Consider the following 24,267-nt stretch of genomic DNA (forward strand, 5'->3'; position numbering starts at 1 on the left):
AACAGCACCTACCCATACACCTCCTCTGTTTGGTTCTCAGCTTGAATTACCAGGTTTAAGCTGGTAACCATTGAGCTGTAAGATTTTACATCTCTTTCCTTTGTTATTCAATAGTCTTCCTCCAGATTCTTTACACCACAAGCTGAAGCTTTCTTTCTTCAGGAGGTAGTGGGTTCTATGCATGCACATAAACATGTATATGTAGACGCCGCATTAGCAGTTGGATAGTAGGTCTTAGTCGTCACTATATTAGACCGGGCAAGACTGGCCTGTAAACAAATACCAGTAAACAGTGAGCGGTGTAAATTATGAAAAGCTCTATATAACGTTTACATTTGAATCAATTGGAGGCTTTACGATCTACGTGAAGTAAAACAAAAATACTGTCTCCAGTTACTCAGAATCCCCGATGGTGAGGATATAATCACATCTAAGAGAAGTGGGAATCACAGAAATGGGCGAGTGGCCAAAGTCTGTGTTCAGTCCAGTGTTAGTCCACCAGGAGGAGCAGCAGTCACAGGCCAGACACAGATGCTTGTCCAAAAACAGCTGCTCTTTTATTCTTTATGTGTAATACAGTAAACAAAAACAACAGCAGCTCTGTGGGCAGTGTAACAACAGGTAAACAACACGCTGGGACTGAGCGACACTGACAGCCATGTTTACACAGTGTTTTGGATAGATGAGTTTGGCCCCAGCAGTCTGCAGCGCCACATTCCTGTTCCTCAGCTGTTTCTGCTCTGTTTGTACAGTAACTCAACAGTGATGCAGTTCCATTTAGTTTCTACTTGAGCCGTCACATGCGAAACGTTGACATGAAAGCACCCAGGTTCTTAAGAATTCATGTACCTGCAGATGCTACTTTTCACAGCACTTTCATTGACTCAATTGTTTCCAGGTTTGGATAGTTATACTGTTTCTAACTCTCCAAAGAAGGCTCCTTTAGAATGACACACTACAAAGGTTTTGAAAAAATGCTTAAATAACAGCTTAAGAGTTGTTTGAGGATTTGTTTCATTCCCGACAGATAGGTATGTTATATACAGTATGCCAGTAGTTTCTAACTGCCCCCAGGCTTTGTGCTAAGCAAGGCTCAAAACATACTGAACATATATCAACTGAAGACAGACAGGGATGAAACTGATGATGATTCCCATCGCAGTCTGGATTGGACCATAAACAATTTCTAAAAAACTGCCCCAAAAGTCCAACTTTTTACGTAAAACACTAAGTGGTTGGTTTAGACTAAAGCTAGACTGGTGCTTGCTGGTATAAAGGACACATCCTCATGATTGTCTCTGAATGACACCAGACTTGTTCCACCACGTGAAGCTCAGAGAAGCTTTTTTTCTTTGCTGTCAGTGAGTTTTGTTGATGTAGTGTAGTGTCAGCATCTATAGGAGTGTGTTTATAGTCGATTTTTGTATGCATTGAATGAATGAATGTGATTTCTAATGTTGCAGTGAGTTGAATTACTGATGGCTGTCTTCATGTTGCAGTTGTCTCACAGTTCGTTTTGAGCGCCTGCTGGATGCAGGACAAAGCTCCAGCTTGTTGTTTTGTAGTCAAAATGGACAGTGGCAGAAAAAGAGCATATTTACAAATCACCAATGCACCAGCAGTACAGCCAAACCAAACAGTCTGTCTGAGGCTGTGTATGTAAAGCAGGACAGGACTAAACGCTGAGAACCCCCAGTCACAATGTTTCCCTGGTCTTGTCTGTCCTGGCCGGTTGCCACACTAACAACAAAGCTGCATTAGGTCTTTCATGAACTTTGGATCCACTATTTCTTCATGGAACATAGCACCTTAAAGAAAGGAGTGAGGTAATGATAGATTATAGACATTTACTAAACAGAACTTGAGGGGACATACTTGGAGTGACGGACAGGACAAGAGTTCGTAAGGGGTTTTATCCCTTAAAATAGTGAGATACAGAATAAAGTACTGGAAACACTGGAGGAAGGTTATTTTTAAAAGACTGATTTGCATGTGCTGTTGTGGAGTTGAGTAAACAGATGAACAGACATCCCAGTGTGTCTAAAGCTAGTCTATCTTCACATTGTCTGGGTAGGAGGTGGTCAGGGCCTCTGTCTGAGGAGCTTGTCTGTTGTCTGCAAATTTCCAGTTGTAAAATGTTGCTACAGAGCAGGACACGTGCTCTGTCTTCAAAACTACTTTACTGTAGTAGTGTTTGCACTACGAGTCCTTATGATTGCATTATGCTTAGTAGTGATGATGCTTCCTGAAACAAAGGATTCACTTCTAGGAGACTGAGGGAAGAAGAGTAAAGGAATAACATTGACAAGTAAAAGGCAGTGACCACAGATTGACCTTTGACATCAGTGGTAGGCTAACATTAATATGGTAAATGTTGATGTCCTAAGGCCGTACATTGCTAGCAGCAGGCTTTTGTGTAGCACCAAAAAGGATGTGGTGTGACCAGTGGTTGGTGTTGAGGGGTCAAGGAGGGAGGTTACAGTTGACACCTCAGGGTCTCGGTGCCTTACAGGACTGGCAGCAGGCCTTTCTGTAGTACCAATGGGAGCACAGTTTCACTTTGAGGACGAGGGCACAGTTGGCTGTTGGCTTATCTTGGCAGGAGTCGTCTACCGCTACTGATGCTACTGGAGCCGCTGCTGGACGAAAACATGAAAGACATACAAAATGAAGGCATGACAGAGACTAAATGTTCCACTTAATTCGTTAGGACACTGCAGAAAAACAGTCACAGTGACGCATCTGGGAGTTAATTTATGTGCGAGCTGAATGTGTGCTGACATGTTGCATCAGCTCCAGTGAAAGCACACACTGTGTTTGTTTTTGTACCTGGTGCGTCTGTCGGACAGCTCTGGATCTCACAGCTCTGTCTGGCTTCTGGCTTGAGGGCTGAGTCGCAGCTGTGGCCCCTGGTTACCAGCTCCTCCCCCTGGTAACACTTGACTTCTCGAACCTGGACACCACTCCCACAGGTCTTACTGCACTGAGGGGCCGTGAGGGAGCAGGACTTTTGTTAATGATAATATGACCTAATGACCTACAGACACAGTTCTTATACAGCATGACATATCAAATGAGACAGGCTGTGATTTATGGAGGTACAGTCATTATTTACAACCTAGCAGCCCTGGTTTTACATCACTGTGGTAGTGTACTGGATCAGTAGGTTTGCATAAAGTCAGACTGGGAGTTACCTGGGACCAGGATGTGGTGAACCATTTGGAGCAGGGTCTCTGGAAGCAGGAGGAGCTGGTATCTGGTTTGTGATTTTGGTCACAGCTACTGTCCGGAAACTCTTTGAACACACCACCTTCCAGCCCAGCACACACCACCTGACGCTGCCGCACACCCCGGCCACAGGTGGCGTTACACTGACACAGCCATGAACATGAAACAAACACACATATAAACATATCAGTTAGGACTGACTCTGATTTTCACTGATCTTAAACAGACACACAAAACATGCCCGGTCAAAGATCTCTCAAAGGTGAAGGACACCTCGATGTTTACCTGCTGCCATTCTTGTTCCACCCAGTGTGGGGCGCAGTTTCTGTCCCCACAGGGATAGATGGCCAGTGGACGTAGTGATTGGTCACACTGCTCCTCTGACATCACTACCCCACCTGACGAACGACACGTCACGGCACGCACCATCCTTCCCTCTCCACACACACCTGAGCACTGACACATACACACACACATTTAATGCAAATGTAAAACTGATGTTATCATTTTCATCTAGTAAATATGAAATGAGAAGTGTTATTGCCTGGTCTGGTGTGTGTTCATTGTGTATGTACACTATGCTGATGCTGTGTGCGTGTGCATGTGACCACGTGTTTGTGTGTGTATGTCGTTAAACTCACAGGTCCCCAGTCGGAAACTGTCCATCTTCTGTCACAGGGCGGGCCCTCACACTCCTGACTTTCTATTGGCTGAGAGGACTTGTTACATAGTCTCATCTCCATGGAGCATCGAACCTCCCGGGTCCGAACACCACGCGAGCCACAACGTGCCGAGCACTAACGCGCACAGGGACAAACACAAGCACATACAAGTATTAAACTTCAAATAGTTCGATATCCTTTTTTATGGTTCTTTTCTTGATATATAACTACGCATTTATTGAGCCGCTCGTAGCATCAAAATGAACATTCAGTGTGTTTTGGAGTCGGTTTCACCCACTGAAAATTGAGGGAGAAAGGTTTGGTTTATTTTAGCTTTTTGACCTATATCATGACTGGAAACTGCAAATCTTTGGGGGACACATTTTTATTTTTCATATATTGGTGACATGGAGGAGGGGTTTGTTTTTCTCAGTGGCACAGGAGGCAGTGCTGTAAAGAAACTAGGCTCTAGGGAGGATCGACTAATTTTGTCTCAGGAGATGTATCTGACAAATCTGCTTTCTGACACACAGCATATGTTGAGGGATTTTACCTCCCTGTTGTGATGCAGGAACAGGAAAGTCTCCAAAGACATTAGGGCAGTTCTGCTTTTCTCTTCAGTTCTGCAGGGTTATCAATTATTATTAATAAGGATTTAATTATGATGTGACTCAGCTTATACTTGAGCACTCAAGCATTTAGACTATTTAGACCTAGTTAGGGACGAGGACTCAAACATTTTACGTTGTTTTTATGTAACATGCCAGTATAATTAGGGATTTGGGATATTATATGAATACTGTAACATTATTTAAGTGCAGATTCACAGGCAAACTGTCAGTGCTAAGATGCTTGAGAAGACGTCCAGAAACATGCACTGTCTGGACTCTGACTTGACTTAGTTTCTTCTTTGAGAACTCAGACTTGGACCCGAGGTCGAGACTCCAGCTCAGCAATGACAGAATGCATGCAGGCAGTTCTTGGACAGTGTTTCTGTCTTTGCATCTTTGACCACACCAATTTCTAAGAATTGAACTGTAAAGATGTATCCAAAACAGAATATTGGCAACAAATAGCAGCCACATCAATGATGTCACAACAGCGGGATAATTGCTCTTGCTTTCTGTATTACCTGTGACCACTCAGACACCTCCCACTGCGGCCCACAGCTCTGGCCGAGGCAGACCTTTCTGTTAGCAGGTTTGTGCAGGTCATGTGCCAGACACAGTGAATCATAGACGGAGGAGTCAAGACCTGGCGACAGCATCTTCCAGCAGCGCACAGTGCGGTACTGAACTCCCTCGCCACAGGTTCGAGAGCACTCGCTCCAACCACTGGTCTCCCACCTGAGGAGAAAGAGGTGAGAAGGTGTTGTTTTAAAGGTCTCATAAAGTTTTAGTGATATTAAATCATAGTCACATTATGGGATGTTTCTCCTTCTTATTTTTTGTTATGGCATAGGTTCTTGTTTTAAGAAAAACGAGACAACGCCAGTGAAACTATGTCTTCAGAAGGTTCAGCCCACTCATCTTTGTGTTACTTCCGTGGCTGTATGGTGAGAACTGTCGAGTATTCCTTTTTTACTCCTACTTTTTACTGAAAATACTTCATACTATAGGGCTGCATGACTTACCAATAGAGTGTACAAATAAAGGAGACAAAATCAAAATCGATCTGAAATACATCATCTTAATCAACTCACTTGCCGGCTATTGATCCTTTTAAAATATAAACAAATGGAGAGGATACAAATCTCAGCCCTAATCATTGATTTGTATTTGATTGGTTTTATTAGTTTTTCTCTTAATACTCTCTTGAGTTGGGCACATCAGTGTTATGTTTCATTCAAACATGCCTAATTTAGGGCTGTCAGGATATCCTGATATCAACAATTTTTTTTAATTAATTCAAGCATAATACATTTTGCAAAAAATTTGACTAAGTTGACAAATAACATTATCATTATGAAAATTATTCATTACATTTTTTTCATTTGCTGAAAATTCTATATCATCATAGCCCTAGCCTACATCATGCATTTGTGACTGTATTCAGACTGTCTGAAATGTATTTGCTTTTCTTTTGACGAGTCAGTCAACACTTATTTAGCATTTGTAAATGAAGCGTTGCTAAACTATGAAGACTTAAGCAGACCTCATGCTGTGCAGTTTGTGTCAGTTATCAGAGTTAAAGCAGTAAAGGCAGCACCTTGGAGGACATTCCTTCCCGGTGCAGAACTCATGGGTGGGCTCTGGCCTCGTCAGAGAGTCACAGTAACTGTCGTCCACTTCAGTTCCATCATAACGGACACACAGGGCATAACTAGTGGTGATACCTGGTAATACACACAGAAGCACAGTATTAACAGTGTAAACATTGTGCAGATAGAGATCAACAACATACTGTGCAGTATAATGCAGAACACCAGTCCATTATCACAATGCTAATAGTAATCAAAGAATAAAGAGACATGCTGCATTAAAATCGTCACTATGGTTACTCATTTGATAAATGTGCGTATTGTCATGTGGCATTTTGTAAATTGGAGTTTACCTGTTGTACAGGTTGAGCTGCACGGAGCATAAGCAGAAACCTTCCAGCGATACATGTCTGCCAGACTAATATCTGGTTCTAGACCCACATCAAAGTCATTGCTAGAGAGAAAGATAGAGACACACAGGTACAGGTTGAAACCTGGTTTTTACCATTTCATTATTTTTGTAATAAAAAAAACACTCATCTAACAGCTGTTGTGCTTACAGAGGAAAAAGGAAAGTATGTTAAATAAGTCATTCATTTATAACGTCCCTCATTTCTGAACAGAGGTCAGATATGGGTAGTTGGAGATTGTGTTTACATGCACAGCAAACAACCAGATTACCGTGAATCTGTGTGTTCTTGCAGCAGGTCAGTAATCAGGTTTCTCCACTGTCCTATAACTTATTTTACCTGTAGTAATAATAGAAGCTGCTGTCTCAGTTCTGACTTTGTCTTTGCTCTGAGTGTCCGAGCAGCCTGACAGTGCAGTGAGAGCCCAGGTAGATGGAGCACAGCCTCACAGCACTAATGGGTCTGAATCCAACACGGTCAAACGTTCAGCATCATAAAGACTTCGAGAGGCTCAGTGAGTTAGTTTCCGTTGCAGTTAGACTTATGATGGAGGTTTTTTAAGCAAGGACACGTTGAGCATTATTTAGCCACTTCACTGGTACTCTACTTGTCCGCAGTGTTTTGACAAGTACACGTGCACTTCTTAATGTAGATTAGAATCCTCACTAATTGTTTACATGGCAGAGAAATCTGTGGTTACACAAAGCAGGTCTATGACACTGAAGTATTCAGCTTACTGGAAAAAAAACCACTGTAACCTGGTCCCTTGAGTGCATGTTTAATCAGCTTACAAATAATAAGCACAGAGGAAATGAATGGTGATCGAATAGTGAGTGTGAAATACAATAAGCACTAAAGATTCAAGCTGCTGAACATTATGTGGCATTAATGAGACGTGAACAGCTGTTCCCTCATACCTCTCTGTGTTGGCTGCCTGGACTGCAGACACCTGCTGCAGCTGCACCAAGATGGCAGTGTGTGTGTCCGAGTGTGGGACGAGTTCTGTTTCTGAGTGTATTTCCAGCTGTGTGTCTGTGTGTGTTTCTGGGTCTGTGGGAGACAATGTATCCGCTTGTGTTTCTGCTGGTGAATGAGGCTCAGGGAGAGTGTGTGTGACAGAGTATGTGTTTGACTGTGTGAGGGTGTGTGTGTTTGAGTGGGTCTGGTTGTGTTGTAGCTCCTCCAGCAGCAGATACGGGGCTTCTTCAGGCAGAGCTGCTGAATGAACACTACCTGTGGATGAACAGAAAAACAGATTTTCTTAATTAAATAATACCAGTGACAGATTATTCGGAAATTGAGACTATTCTATTACTATTGTAATATTTGTGATATTTGTAAAGTGTAGTATTTATAAAGTAATATTCACAAACTGTAATATTTATCCAATATTATACGTAAACCGCCCTTTAACAAACAATGTTAACTTATAATAGTGGCACACTAGCCTCCATTAGCTGTTCCAAGTGACAGTTTACTGGAAAGATGAGAGAACAATTTTCATGTGTGGAAGGAAAAAGTATTAGTTGACACAAAATGTATAATCATGCAGTTGTCTTGTATTGATGCAAAATCTGCATCTGCATTAGAAATGAAGTGACAGTGTGCAGATACTATTGGTCTATTTTGGGGTTTATAACACAACATTTATTCTTTGCCGGATGGGCCACTTCAAATAAAATCTATAGTATAAATTAAGAGTCGACCTGCTTCTCCAGGCACCACTGCACGGCTGGTTTTGCAAATATTGTCCAGGGCTTTGAAATCACCTCAGAGTACATATCGTACTAATGTAATATAGTAATAGACGAATGCTATAGATAGAAAATCTGTAGTGTAGAAAAAACAGTTTCTTACCTGGAAAAGAGAGCACCAGTGTGTTTTCCTCCACAGTGGACGGCTCATCAATTGAATTGGAGGAACTCCCTAAATGAGCAGAAAGATAAAGACAGACAACGAGTCAAATAGATCGATACAGTTTATTAATGACAGATAGATTGACAGGTAAGCCTGCAACACTAAGAGAATGAACAGAAGGAATGACCGATCATTTTACTAAATTGAAGGACTCTATAGGTTATATATATATATATATATATATATATATATATATATATATATATATATATATATATATATAAAATGAAGTGTTTTGATTGTCCACAAATTAATTAGAGTCTTAAAACCTTTGAGAAGGGTTAGGGCAATTTCTAACTGTCCAAATCTGTTAAATGGACAGAGAAGATGGATAGAGGATAGAGACAGAGTGCATGGGTGTGAAATTAGAGAAACCTAACACTGGGCCGCAAAAAAAGGTTTTTTTATACTTCATTGAAAAACATTTATTTCATTATGAAAACTGATTAATGTCGTCTGAAGCCCTGTCTAAGGGCAGCTTCTATGCAAACATGTGTCATTAATTTAAATGTAAAAAGCGTATTATTTATGATAGGCCGGATTAGTGTCTGACTCACGGTAACCCGATGGCGCAGGAGGGCCCTGCTCTTCCACATCATTGTGGCTGAACACATGACTGGTGACATCGGCTGGTCTGTAGACCAACATGGCCGCTGGCGGTGGAGGGCTGGGCGTCCTGATTTCCCACACGACTTCCTCCTCCTCCTCTTCTTCTTCCGACAGCTGGATATCTGATTGGTCATCAGCTCCCAGCTGGGCGTCGTAGGGATGGCGAGATGTCACAAACGCCCTGCTGTGGTTCGTCAACTTAATATGATGCCCACCTACATCCTCACTTACCTCATTATAGGTGAAGTTAAGGTGGGAGTGGCCAGGGCTTGTAGTGACGCCCTCTGCAGCAGTGATGTCATAAGACTCGAGGGGGATGGTGTACTCGTAGGTGATGTGGGGGAGCTTCCCATTCAAATTGTAGTACTGCACACACAAGAATTCAATCTTGTTTTATAAGCACAAATGTGACACATTCACTGCAAAATGTGTGCGTGTGTGTGTGTGTGTGTGCATGCAATACCATAACATTGAGGCCCTGCAGTGTTGGTCCCTGTGCAATGATGTACTCCAGCCCATCAGAGAACACATTGCTTGGACGTCTGTATTTGAACACGGTTCCTGCCACACGGAAGTTTTGTGGGTTGTCAAACACTGTGTTTCCATTGAAGAAGAAATGTCCGTCTTCGTCCGACAGGGCTGGATATGACGGGAAACATAATCAATCAATCAAATTCAATCACATTTTATTTGTATATTTTTTCCTCATATAAAATAGAGATAAGTAATTTTCAAGATGGTGGTACCTACAATAGAGCTACGGGTTCTTGATTTGTAATGATCCAGAGTTAGACGTGATAAACATAATTATCACTGTTTAGTGTGCTAAAATATAGCTCCAGACTAGATTCACCCGATTATATAAAATACATAGATTTTCATGATTAAAGAAAAACCACGGCCACAGTTTGAAATGATCTAAATCTGGTGATTTCATACTCAGTATATTGACCTTAAAGAAGTTGTAGGTTCTCACCCAGGATGTTCTCAGTCTTGTGTCTCTCTATGATCTGAATGTCAGTGGCTCCAGCGGGGATGTTGGTGATGAACACATAGCCTGATGGAAGAGATGCCTACTTTAAACCACAGGAAATACTGTCTGATGTTAACTGTGATCAGTAAACAGTGATACCAAAGTGTGTAAAAATAAATCGTATATCAGCTTCTCCAGCATCTTCCGAAGCTTTTCAAAGATCTTACCTCACTAAAAACATAAAAACACATACTTTACAACTTAGATTTAATTAAATGTAGCCATAAGATTGTAATACTGTGTGCTGAGTTTTGAGACTTATTTTGGGGCCCAGTACTGTGATGTAAAATGTAATGTTGGGTTTTTAGATGGTCCGAGCATTAACAAGACTTCAGAGTCTGCAGACCTGCTCGTGGCTGAGAGGCCGTACTGAGCTAAATTGCTAATGTCAGCATGCTAAAATGCCTACCTTGCAGGATTACCATGTTTACCATCTAAGTTTAGCATGCTAACAAGCTAACAAGGCAGAGGGGAATGCCAGTAGTTTTGGAGGTATCTGGTTATAAACCAGTGTTCACCTGATGATGGTGCTAGATGAATGTCTGTCCATTTTTTTCAAAATCTATCAAGGAAATTTAAATATATTTTATCCAATGAATCAATTAAAAAATAAACATGGATAGATACCTCAAGACAGGAAATCAAGTGGAAAACTGTGAATAATTATGAATGTAACCAGTTTAACCAATTTCTCTCTTTCATCAATTGACTATAATGAAAATGGAGTATATCTTATACTTGTGGCTACATCTGTCTGCATGTGTGTTTGTGTGTGTGTGTTACCTAACTGTGTGAGTGCCGTCCTGTATGATCCAGAGATGCGCTGGCATGACGCCCCGTTGCCTCCACACACTCCACATCTATCCACTGCCTTACTGCTGTACAGCGCCCCATCACATCCTACAGGCTGCAGGAGAAGACAAGTTAAAACATGCAAGAGAGTTAGGTTATTTAGAGGCTTCACTGGTTGAGAAATTCAATCTAATACAAGAAACATTTGCTTTAAATGAGAGTATAAACTTACTATATTTTGCATGTTATTGAATACACTTAATACAGTGGGGTTAGGGTTAAAAAAATGAAAAAACTTTTCCTTGGTTGGATTACCTGACATATTCCCTCTATACAGACGCCATGGTATTTAGTATCCCGGCAGAATGTACCATCGTGGGCAGGAACTAGGAGCTGTCGCTCACCACTGATGGTTGTACACTGCAGGTCACATGGCTTATTGGAGATGCTGATGTAATCAGCTACACAGGAAATTACATATTGTAAAATATATTTACTTTATTGCTGTTACAATATACAATTACTGAGTAACAAAATCTATAACATTCAGTAAGTTACATGTGGTTATCATTTGGGATCACCCAAGTGCAAAGTTGCCTGGTGACCCTATGATTAAAGAGAGCAGACTGAAAACTCACAACTGCTAAAGTGAAAGCAATTACGTTCACAACCAAACATTTTGCAATAATTTACTTTCATTAATGAAGCACAAGCATTCATGCACATTTTAATGTTTATTTTAAGTATAGTGAGGTAGATAAGTATGAAGAGTGGCCATACCAAGGCCAGTGAGTACAGACAGACAGAGTAAAGGAAGACACTATACCTGGGTAAAGAGGTACCCAGTGGTAGTATCTTCTTCCAAAGGCTTTGGAGTTAAATTGGGAACACTGGTGCTGTTTGAAGCTAACACTGGGGCTGGGACAGGGCTGAAAGCACAACACACACGCACACGCACACACACACACACACACACATTTTACAGGAAAATTCAATTTCTTTGAGTTAACCTTTGAATAAATATGAATGTTGCATCCTACCTGGTTTGGACAGAGCTGGTACTGTTTAGGAGAGCCAACACAGTATGAGCTGTTGTTCTGTGTGGTTGACAGCCTGAGGTAGAGACGAGATACAATATTATTACTCACCTGTATTAAATGGACAATAGACGAAATGCATTCAATTTAAGCAGTAAATAAAATATAAATATAGAATATTTACAGCACAAAACCCATGAAGTACATAATCTGGCAACCAGTTACAACATGCCAACAATACATACCAACCTAAATCTCTGGTAATCAAAGGCACTTTTAAGTACTAGATGTTTTATGTTTAACTTGAATAAGCTATTTCTGAAGAAGTTGTTATGGGATAGATGGGATCTGGAAAAGCAGAAACTGTGCTGCTGGCTGCTTGGAAGCATTTTACTGACATATTACATTTACCCAAAATCACTATCATAAAAACCGGGCCAAATTGGGAAAATCTACTGAAATGATCTCCAAGTAACATAGCAATCTGTTTATATAGTGTATATATATATATATATATTTATATATATATATACACACTGCTATGTTTCTTGGAGATCATGTGTGAGGTTGCCATTGTGATTACAAGAGCTTAGTTTCTATTGAAATTCAAATGAGAGACTGCTCTTGTACTCAGACTTTAAGATTTTAACTCATATCACCTACACATGTTAGGAGTTTCGTTTTTGGCAGGGAGGATGGGTAAAACATTCTCAGAACAACTGACATATATATTTTGGAAATTATGACACATTGTCAGTGAGAACATGAATACCTGACATTTTTCCAATTGAGGTTCAAAGTTTTTCATTTGAATAGAGTTTCTGAAATGAACGATAAGTGAGTGGAATAGGAAGGAATATTTTGGGGTTTGGGGTAATATATATATATATTTTTTATTTGACACAAGCCTGTTGGCCTTAAAGTTGTTCACGTATAGCAGGAGCAGACAGTTATTGTTTTATCCCTCCTCTCTGCTTAAAACCTGAAGCACTTTGAAAAAGAGCTCCTTTACTTGTGTGTTTGTCAACAAGTAATTCAAGCAAAGTGAGGTCCATGCAAAGCTTTATCCAGCTGGAAATGAAGACGCCATGACAACTGTTTTTGTACCACGTCAGGTCACTGTTGGTCTGAGTTCGTTGATGGTTTCACTGACATATCTAACAGCAGGGCAGCAAGCTAATGGACACAGCAGTGACAGAATGGACAAGTTGCAAAGCAAAAACCACACACTTCAATATGTGAGATGAAGGCTCACTGATCGGTTCCATGAGTGTGAAAATAATGAGAATCATATGCTTTGGCCTTCAAAGTCACAAGACCTCAAACTAATTGAAAACCTATAGGAGAATTTGGAGAGTGTCCGACAGCAACACAACGTTAAAGTTCCAGCTTTTATTGTTGTCATTTGTATAAACAAAATATCGTGTCTCACGGACTAGTTGGCCCTCAAGCTGTTGAGTGTCCTCACAGCTTGAGGTAAAAAGCTTTAGTTTATCCAGGCAGAGGAAGGCTTGATACTCTGGCACCGTTGCCTGGATGGTAAGGGGATAAGAGGCCGATGGCTGGGGTGGGTGGCGTGTTCTAACTGCTGAAGGTCTAGTGGGTGGCGTGTTCTAACTGCTGAAGGTCTAGTGGGTGGCGTGTCCTAACTGCTGAAGGTCTAGTGGGTGGCGTGTTCTAACTGCTGAAGGTCTAGTGGGTGGCGTGTTCTAACTGCTGAAGTTCTAGTGGGTGGTGTGTTCTAACTGCTGAAGGTCTAGTGGGTGGCGTGTTCTAACTGCTGAAGTTCTAGTGGGTGGCGTGTTCTAACTGCTGAAGGTCTAGTGGGTGGCGTGTTCTAACTGCTGAAGGTCTAGTGGGTGGCGTGTTCTAACTGCTGAAGTTCTAGTGGGTGGTGTGTTCTAACTGCTGAAGGTCTAGTGGGTGGCGTGTTCTAACTGCTGAAGGTCTAGTGGGTGGCATGTTCTAACTGCTGAAGGTCTAGTGGGTGGTGTGTTCTAACTGCTGAAGGTCTAGTGGGTGGCGTGTTCTAACTGCTGAAGGTCTAGTGGGTGGCGTGTTCTAACTGCTGAAGGTCTAGTGGGTGGCGTGTTCTAACTGCTGAAGGTCTAGTGGGTGGCGTGTTCTAACTGCTGAAGGTCTAGTGGGTGGCGTGTTCTAACTGCTGAAGGTCTAGTGGGTGGCGTGTTCTAACTGCTGAAGGTCTAGTGGGTGGCGTGTTCTAACTGCTGAAGGTCTAGTGGGTGGCGTGTTCTAACTGCTGAAGGTCTAGTGGGTGGCGTGTTCTAACTGCTGAAGGTCTAGTGGGTGGCGTGTTCTAACTGCTGAAGGTCTAGTGGGTGGCGTGTTCTAACTGCTGAAGGTCTAGTGGGTGGCGTGTTCTAACTGCTGAAGGTCTAGTGGGTGGCGTGTTCTAACTGCTGAAGGTCTAGTGGGTGGCGTGTTCTAACTGCTGAAGGTCTAGTGGGTGGCGTGTTCTAACTGCTGAAGTTCTAGTGGGTGCCTAATGGATTTGTTTTTGGGGGCAAGAGCAGCACTGAGGAACTTTTCTGATGTATTAACTCTTTACTGTAAGGTTTATGATCACAGACTTTGTAGTATCCAGACTACACAGTGAATCAGATGGTCTGGATGATCTCAGTCTTTGTTTAGGAAAATGTTGCTAAGCCACTCTGCGAGCAGGTCCACTTCCTTAAGCTTTTGTTGTCGATGTGGTCTCACTACACAGTCCTGGGCAGTGCCAGTACTCACTGTGGTCCTGATGGAGCTGAACCTGCTGATCTGGACTGACTGCACCTAATAAAGTCTAACACCCACTTGCAGGGGAAGGTGTTTGGGCTTGGCTGTCTCAGCTTCATTGTCAGACATAAGGGTTATTTTTTTCCAGTCGGGACATTGGAGGACAGATGTTCCAGCATTTGCAGTGGAGCGGTTGGAGCAAACTGGAAGGATCAAGTGTGACGGAAAGACTGGACTGCAGGAACAGCCTCTAGCAGCACTTTATGATGATAGGTGTGAGTGTTACGTGGCAGTAATCATTCAGATAGCACATTGGAGGAGATTAGAAAAGTTTGCAATGGATACAATTTGAGATGAAGTCCGGATTCATTCAGCCTCTTTGTCTTTATTATTTAGAAATGTGAGCAATAACTGAATATTCTAAACAGTTTCCCGAACATTCTCTCTCGTCCCTCTCTGTCAATCTTTGTCAAGGAACTAAACTAAAAACAACTCTGTTGGGTTTTCCTGCATAGCCTGTCTATCTCTATGGACTGGATATATGAATGACGGATTTGTTCGTGACTGGAAGGAATCAAAGTGGCTGTAAATCACAAACCTGAGGGCTGAGCCTCTGGGCTAAATTGCCGTGGCTTAGTGGGAGTTTGAAAATGAAAATGTATGAAAACAGAAAGAAGAAAAGCACAGAAAGCTCAACCATATTTTCCTGAAACCTTTCATGTAGTTTAAAGTCTATTGTGGCCACACACAGCTTATGTGACAACTCGCCTACTATAACAAAAAATAGGTCCCTGTAGAATAAACAGTGATTCACTAGTGCTCATAATGAAAAGTTAGCTGGTTTCTGTAATGAGTAGCTGGAGCAGCTGCCACTGTAAGAAAACATTACTTATACTTAGAACACTGCTCAGACACTGGGCACAAATTTACACAGCACATTTAAAATGCTTACTGTCCCATGGTGAAATTATCTCCATTACAATCCTCCATCATATACGCACCAACTACCAGATTAATCACCATCAGTTGTTCCAGTCCTACACAACTTATTTTTTATTGTGGTAAACATTTACAACTTCAATGAGCAGCAATTTTTCCCCAGTGAAGGAAGGAATTCTACTTCCACTTATCATAAAGGCAGCTGTTATGGTACACTGCTGAGGTGACCTAAATAAATTATTGCACAATTTCATCATCATTATTACAGTTAAAACCTAAAAACCTGTAAATATTGATGGCAGATAAGTTTTTCGTATTTCCTTCAACGATTTAACTTTACCCACCTATAGTCAACTGCTCATCTATAAAGAGTTTAACAAATACATGGATTCAAAAATGCATTCATTAATATTCTTATTTCAACCTTTATTTTAGGCAGCTATAAAGCTGCCTCTTTTGGAACTTTGTTTTTGATTTTATGGCCCAAGCTAGAATCCCATGAACTTCCCTTTTTTATTACAAGATCATTTTTTCATCATCTTGCCTTTATTCAAAAACCACTGACATGCACCATATGCTCCAGTTCACTCACACAAAAACATTGTGCCATAGTAGTTAATGTCTACTATTGCGTCTGGGTTTAATTTTCTCTGTGAATGTGTGACTAAAGCTGCTTTCAGACATAAACTGAACACCGGGGATCATCCGCATTTTCTCCAGAGAAGGTGTATGTGTGAACACAAATGTCAGAGTGGGAGCCTCCGCAGTTTCTCAGGCTGGCCTCCTAGTATAAAGTCTGCAGAAAGTCCACAGAATCCGATGTGAGAACACAGCAGGGGATCCCTGCTCGATTTACCACAAGGGAGTGGGGGGGGGGGGGGTCAATGACACTTCTAACAAGCGACAGATGCAAAAAAAGAAAAAAAGCAGTGCAATAAACATAGAAGAAACTGATGAAGATGTCAAGAGTCTGTGGTGATAAGGGCCACAGCGAAATGAATACGTAACATCCTGCCTCTGCTGCTCCACCCCTCGTCTGAGTCCTGCGGAGAATTTGTTGCTGTTGTGAACGCGTCTGAGCAGAGCACCCCCTGCTGCGCGGTGCATGTGTGAAAGGCAGACTGTGGAGAAAGTCTGGACCCAATTCTTTCAGGTTTTCCGCAGGACATGTCTAAAATGATCTTATACTTACAGGTCCATACATTTATGTCTTAAGAGGGAACCTGAAATGTTATCAACATGAGCTGATTCTGAGGAACGGGAACAACTTGGATTTTTTAAACAGTAAAGGAGTAGAGATCTCTTTATTGGCTTGAAACCAGCTGTTGGAAATGCATCTCAAGGGTCTCAGTACTTCAGAAGTTTACAAAATTTCGCAACAAGTAACATGTGTCTGCACCAGTTGTACCAAGAAGAGTGCTGTAGTTTATGTTCAATATGATTTTAATTCTGTATGAGTGTGTTGTGGACCTAAAGAACTCCAACATGGAGTAAATGCATCTGTCTTTCATTACCGTGTTAACCCCCCACCCCAACACACACACACCTCCTCTGTATCTGCTGCTGCATCTTTCTTCAGCCCATCCTCCTACACTGTTTAGAAGGTAAAGTGGGAGAGACAGCAGGACGAGGTGAGCGGGAGGTCACTATGTGAAAGTGTCACATCTAATTGGTAGAGGGTGATGAGGGGAGGACAGGAGAGGAAGAGGGTCGAGAAGAAAAGCAGAAAGAGAGGAGAAACGTGGAGGAGGTGAATTAACTGAGAAGGAATGAAAATGAAGGGAAGAGTGTGTGCAAAAATTGGGAAAAAAGGCAAAAAAAGGGCAACAATAAACAGAAAGAGGTGTAAAAGGGGCTGACGTGAGAGGAGAGTATGCGAAGGAAAGGAACAAAGCCAGGGGAAAGAAAGGGGAAGAAGGGGGAGACTGAGGGCCAACAGTGAGGGCAGAGTGGTGTTAATCTTGGTTGACAGAAACTTCCGCAAGTCTGACAGGGGAAGGTCAAAGGTCACGAGATGGCTACAAACACACACATTCTGTCAACACTCTACCTATCTTCCCTCTGTATATGGCCATGTCTCTGCTCACTCTTCCACAGTGTGTAGTGTACATTGTACCCATATATATATGTCCTTATGTCTTATCAAATATTCAAACTAGTTATATCTTTCTTTCCTTCTAAAGACTCTAAAGCCTTATTTTCCTGCCCGTGCAAACCCAGCAGTTGCACAAATTACTAATGTGTGCGGATATATAAACGCTACCTCTGTATGAGACAGTGTCTCTCCTGACTCCTCACTCCTCCTCCACAGCTCCTGGAACAAGAAGACCAACTGGACCACTCCCCCCACCATTGAAACACCTCCTCCTAGGAGAAGAAAATACACAGAACGAAGTCATAAAAAAACAACAACCTGAGCAATAAAGTGATTTCAAGTAGGGAGAGGTGTGATTCAAAATATTAACCAGCCTTCATCACTGAGACAAGAGAGCACTGATAAAAACCTGTGCTGATGGTGTGTGGGCTTACTGAAAACAATAGGAGCAAACAGCGTATGAAGCTGTTGGTCTCAGTTACAATGGCCCTACATACCGGAGTCATAAATACATTTACAGTGAGACACAAATAACATTTACATCCTAGATGTGAGATGATGAAACAGATGAGACGGGGTGTGTGTGTAGTAACTGTAACAGTACCTTGTTGCTTGACTGTTTGCTGTTCAAAGCTCCATGGCTGTGTGATTGTAGATGGATGTGATGCTGCTCCACCCTCCCTTCACTTCTGTCCTGGCAGACACACACCACATACACACACACACATATACATGAACTTGGAACATGTGCACCAGTGTATAGGAGTATTGGAGTGTATTGAATCTCAATTAAATTGTTGAATTCACAGGTGAAAGTAACCTCTCTTGAAAATCTACAAGTTCTAACTGCCCACCACTACACTGGAATGTCTCTGCAATAACCTTGAGTTGTGATTGGCTAATCACTGTGATCTCAGTGATGTGATCTCGGTGATTACAAGTTCTCCTAAACCTGCATACTAGAACTGTTTTTGTCTCACAGTTTAAAGTGAAGTTTGAGTTTTGGGTGCTCATTATTCATTAAGAATTCTTCATTTCTCTTTTTTGGGATTGCTACAACATCATCACGGGAAACATTACTGAAACTGCAAATCAGCAATAATGTTCTAGGTAAGAATACTAAGGGAGGGTCATTGAAAAATATTTGTACACCCAGAGGTAAATTACAAGCAAGTGACTGTAGTGTTTCAACACCATTTGTACATGGAATTAGTGCAAATGAAATGAAATCCAATTTGAAATGGACATAGCAAAGCCCTCTGCTGTGCTGGAAGTGGAGATTTGATTTATCATGTGTCACACAGATATAATTGTCTTCAACTTCAATGTCAGTTCGGTGTTTTTTCAATTCCACAACTGACAAACACATATACACATCAAGACTCAAAATGCAACTACTGTGTTGTCCCAACAGCGTCCTAAACAAGCCTACACATGCTCTTTACTCTGTCAGATCACCCTCTGGCTAATTCAGCACAGAAACACACAAATAGTTCCTTACGATCAAAGCTAAAAGGTTTTTCCAAGGATGACACATGGGTCGGATGTCCCATTATTCATTCAAGAATAGATAGAATACTGTGGACACCTTCTTACACTCATTCTAGAGGATTGAGGTTTAAGGTCAAATTAGCACGAGGAGACACAAAAAAAAAATCAAGATTCTATCGAGATACAATTTTAACCTGGTTACATTTACGCCATAGTATTAATGTGTCTCCAGTGTCTCAAATTAAAAACTGATTGCTCTGTCCGTCTCACATCACATCCTCTCCTTGTCTTTGTACTAAAACTACAAAAACCAAAGAAGATAAAAGAAGAAGACTAGAAGGTGGAAGCCCATCATGTGTTATTGGGATTTCTTGCTTTTTGATTGGTCTCATCTTGCCTCCATCCTCAGGTGTCTTGAACAACCTAAGGACTGAAGAGAGGGCTGCTTCCTGCATTATTAACTGGCTAATGGTTGCTGGCTGGTTTGGAACAGCATTACATGTTTCCACCTACATGCTGTATAAGGCTTGACAATGCATTTGTAATTACACTGTGGTCATATTGCTTCCCTGACCACCACCAGAGGTGACCGCTCTGATTACAATCCGTCCTCAATGGGTCCTGGATGCATTTACATCTGTGCTTGCAGGTGGTTTACAATCTGATCTATTTCATGTCAGGAGTTAATGGGGTATTAGGTATAGGATGAGTAAAACGTTGGTACACACTTCATATTGTATAAGGGTTGGGTTGGGGTTTGTAGGGTTAGAGTTAGTATTTGTCCACAGTCCACTATGGTCTTTTCATATTATAGAAACATACATTAGTGATAGAAATGTATAGTGCTGAGCAGCTGATCCTGAAATCTAAGTAAAAATGACCATTTATAACATTGTCTATGGATCAACTAGTACCACTGTTGCAAAGTTCAAACACAAAATGTCAGTTTCAGTCCAGCAGAAAGTTTATGAACGGGTTGTGTGGAGTACAGATCAGTCGAAAAGTGAGAAGACTGGACGAGGTGGTTAGCATGCGAACGTTAAGAAAAACAAAACAAAAGTGAAAACTGGTGTTCCACCACTAACGACAGATCTGGGTGAGTAAATAACTAAACTTGTACCATTTCTAATAAATTGGTGGATAAACAAAAGACCTTTTAAGGGGTCTCATCAAAATATTTATGTGGCAAGTTTAAGTAAAAAAAAAAGAATTCCTGTTGAATTAAGCCATTTGTCTCTCCACATCTTGTAAGGGAAAATAATGACTGCTAGTTAAAACAAAGTGACATTACCACAATGAATGCAATCCCTTAATAGAAGCATTACTTCACTATCGCTATGGTACATTATGTGTGTGTGTGTGTTATAATGAGCAAAGACTGCTGTAGCATTGTTGGAAGATGATGTCTTGCCAAAAAAGTATATTAGATGTCATGCCAGTTGCTGTGTGCACTACACAACTTTTCCCTATTTTACTGCTGGCAATACTTTTATGTGTTGTCAACTTCCTCCAAAAAAGGTCCGCTTCACAATCAAAAACCCAGGCCTCTTTTCAGCTCACTATGCTGTTAACCTTTTTTTTCTGTTTCGTTGGCAAGAATGAATGGACTCAATTAAAAAATCTATGCTAATCAGACAAATATGGGGCATTTTATCAACCATCTCTGCTGCAAGACTGTTCAGATCAGTCATGAGCAAAGAAACGGGGCCATTTTTTATCATTTAAAACGAAGAACTGTGAGAACTGGTGTCTGCAAACAATTGTTTGTACAGTCTTTGGCAATGCATCTGTTTAGAGTTTCAACCCTGAAAGCCCAAGTCACCCTGATGGGTTGGCTGCTGGCTCTCACCATGCTGTCTCCTTTACACAGTCTAACAGTCAGAGTTTCAGCCCTCTGGTCAGGCAGGCCGCCGCTCGTTCTGTTTGTCACTCAGCTAACTCTTCATCATGCCCACAATGGACAGAGTAGCCCAACAGAAATGATGTGACTTTCCAATGGTAAGGCATGGTCAACACTTTGAACCATTGTTGTCTCTTTGACAGACTAACTAACTAAGCACATTACTTGGTCAAATAAAGAATGACTATTTTACATTCCATACAACAGAAAGCTGTGTAGTTTTAATAACTGCCTTCAGGGATAAGCAAGGATAACATCAAGTATGTGGACCAAAACCATCAATGAAAAATAAACTCCCAGAGTGTTATTACTCTGCAAGTATCTCTATAAGTTGCTGTTATTACTCTCGGATGTAATTAAATTACCGTATTGGCTGAATGTCCAGTTTAAGAGAGAACCTCGCAAGTAAAGTTAAGACTTAGCACTGTGGACTAAAGCAATTATTCCTCATACGTTAGAAAAATAGCTTGAAAAGGAGGCATATGGTCGAGACAAAAACACGGAGCCGAACGAACTATGAGAACTTAATGGTCTCAAATTAGCATATTATTCACATGATTTACAGTTGCAACCACTGCTTCTTTACATCCAATGCAGACAATGGTCCAAGTTCAACAAAGCAGCTGTTACTAAGCTTTAGTTGAATGGGGTGGGGGGGTGGGGGGTTAGTATGACAGTCCAAACATCTTACCCCACTCTGAAAGTATTTTAATGCTTAAGATAAACCACACACAGCAGGTCACGTTCACTTGATGTGGTTTGATTCGATTGACTCACTCCGAGAGGGGAGACCTCACTCCTCTGTTATAACTGGTTTGGAGAGGAGGGTACAACAAACTCCATTTACAGCTTCCATCACTTATGTCATTTCACTGCTGCCTTGTTTATCGTCTGATGTAAACACATGTTAGACAGCCCCTTCCACCGGTCATTACAGTTCATCCCTCCTACACACACACACACACACACACACACACACACACACACACACACACACACACACACACACACACACACACACACACACACAGCCCCAAATTACTTTTATAGTAAATACAACTTTTTGGACTTTTATCACCAGCTGTAGAAATTAACTGAATGGTTTTTCATTGAAGACACACACACACACACACGCAGAGAGAGAGAGAGAGAGAGAGAGAGAGAGAGAGAGAGAGAGAGAGAGAGGTTTGCTGAAGACAACAGTGATATTCCTGCATTTGCTAACAGTCAGTCAACCTTCACACACACACACTTACTCTTTGGTTTAATGTTTGGTTTCGAAGCACGAACTCTTCTAGGCTCTAAGTTTAAGTCACACAGCATGGTTGCTGAGTTCATTCTCTCTTTGCCGAATTGGAATAAAATGGCTCTTAGAGGTCAAACCAGACAGTGTCTTGTACGACAAGCAAGGCAGCATCCGAGTGACAGACTTGAGAAGTTAGTGTTCTCCATTGGAGCAAACTACCGAGTCCCCCCATGCCTTCAACGCGTTGTGCAAACGGATCATCTCCGCGAGCTATTTACCTTAACGGGCCAGTTGTTCGCCAGCGGGAGAAGCGGGAGCTGCAGCAGCAGAAAGGAGCAGACCGGGAGAGCTAACCCTCCGTTACCGAACATGGTTCATTCATGTCATGGACCGACCGCTCTCCCCCTCCCCTCGGCCCCGATCCCCTCCGCTCCCCTCTGCCCGCTTCGCCCCTCCCACTCCGACCCCCTTCTGGTGTAGCCACGCCTTCTTCTGCCGTCGCTCGCGCGCACACGCACGCGCGCAAAACACCCCCACTTTGGATTTGCCGGGTGCTCCTCCCTGGGGGTTTTTCACTTCTTGCCCGCTTGTCCAATCAGTGTTGGATTTCTCTTGTGTTGTGTATTCGAATCCAGTGATTCTATGAATGTTGGTGACAAAGATCCGCACCTAGGGCTCCAGTGAATGTCTGTGTCAGTCCAATATGGTGAACTACAAGGATCAAATAATCCAAGTGATCAGTGGATTTGACCCGTGCACACCCAGCTGCTGATAGCTGCTGTTGTTTATCTTCGACATCCTCAGATAAACAACAGACTGAAGGGGACTCTGCCTCCCCCCACTGCCACGGAGCGCTGGCTGTCTGTTTATTCAGATTGTTTTAATATCTAACATATCACATTCACGTTCAAATCCTACCTGGTTTAACACTGCACTCCCCTGGCTCTTTACTTACACACGAGCCAAGTGTGAAGACGATAAGCTGAACAGTTTGTGAGCCATGCGTTATAGAGACAGACAGACATTTAAGGAGTTCGTAGATAGATGAATCCCAATGGATCTCAATTCAACAGACCCTCATTACCTAAGACTATCATCTAAACTATCACTAATGTCGACTGACTGATGATTACTGATTGTTGATAGAGAAGAGGAACCCTCTTGGACCAACTGAAGACTGATCTTGAATAAAATGAATGAGATGGCTACAAATGAGTTCCCCACAGCATCGAACTCTGTTTTTTTTAACTCCCTGTTTTGTCCATCCACCCATACATCCATTAATTATACCGCGTATCCTTTTAAAAGTCAACGTTTTCTCTCAATTATAATTTATAAATAATAACAAAAGTCCAAATGTATTAGCTGTCATCAGCTTCTTCTCATGTTTTCACTGTGTGTTCCTGGTCGGCCAAGATGCATTTAATCCAAACATTTGATCCTTTATCTGCTAATGCCTCCAATTTCTCCATCTGGCATTTGGGCAATCACTTTCACTGTGAGAGAACCATTCCATCCTGTCAACATGTTGAGTGCACAATGTGTACAATCAGACGACCTGCTTCCCTCTGAGGAACCATTAAATTGGTTTGAGAAAAACAGTTTTATTAGTTTAGAGGTCCAGATGCTTTCACACAGCCAATGGGAGACATGTGAGGATCTGTAAATCACCAAATCAATGAATACTGGGGGACCTATACAACCAATGTCTGACAGGCAACACTGAGCTCGGATGTCTTCTAGTGGTGTCGGTGTTCAACTACATCTCAGTAGAGGTTGACAAAATTAATAGGTGGTTGGTTGGATGGATGGATGGATGGATGGATGGATGCATGGGTGAATGGGTGGAAGGATGGATGGATGATTGATTGATTGATTAGATGGATGGATGGATGAATGGGTGGATGGATGGATGGATGATTGATTGATTAGATGGATGGATGGATGAATGGGTGGAAGGATGGATGGA

At 41.8% G+C, this 24,267-nt stretch overlaps 1 protein-coding gene across 5 annotated transcripts; it reads right to left on the minus strand.

The window, feature by feature from the left end:
- Window positions 1–1,363: 1,363 nt before the first annotated feature.
- Window positions 1,364–22,711, minus strand: si:ch211-267e7.3 (ADAMTS-like protein 2). Of its 5 annotated transcripts, XM_034613420.1 has the most exons (21): window positions 22,577–22,711; window positions 18,266–18,355; window positions 17,830–17,933; window positions 11,892–11,964; window positions 11,678–11,780; window positions 11,167–11,312; window positions 10,843–10,966; window positions 10,003–10,083; window positions 9,490–9,665; window positions 9,258–9,392; window positions 8,975–9,170; window positions 8,358–8,426; window positions 7,418–7,733; window positions 6,444–6,544; window positions 6,099–6,225; window positions 5,023–5,236; window positions 3,870–4,025; window positions 3,514–3,684; window positions 3,195–3,371; window positions 2,830–2,983; window positions 1,364–2,639 (listed from the first exon to the last, which is right to left on the minus strand). In XM_034613420.1, the coding sequence occupies exons 1-21, from the start codon at window positions 22,667–22,669 to the stop codon at window positions 2,491–2,493; spliced, it is 2,955 nt and encodes a 984-aa protein (XP_034469311.1). In that variant the 5' UTR covers window positions 22,670–22,711; the 3' UTR covers window positions 1,364–2,490. The 5 variants fall into 5 exon arrangements, 4 of the variants coding, with proteins under 4 accessions (XP_034469311.1, XP_034469310.1, XP_034469309.1 ...); XM_034613419.1 differs by having other exon boundaries at window positions 1,364–2,636; window positions 8,975–9,392; XM_034613418.1 differs by having other exon boundaries at window positions 8,975–9,392.
- Between the last annotated feature and the right edge of the window lie 1,556 nt (window positions 22,712–24,267).

The sequence above is a fragment of the Hippoglossus hippoglossus genome, chromosome 17, assembly GCF_009819705.1.
Source record: "Hippoglossus hippoglossus isolate fHipHip1 chromosome 17, fHipHip1.pri, whole genome shotgun sequence".
Taxonomy (NCBI): domain Eukaryota; kingdom Metazoa; phylum Chordata; class Actinopteri; order Pleuronectiformes; family Pleuronectidae; genus Hippoglossus; species Hippoglossus hippoglossus.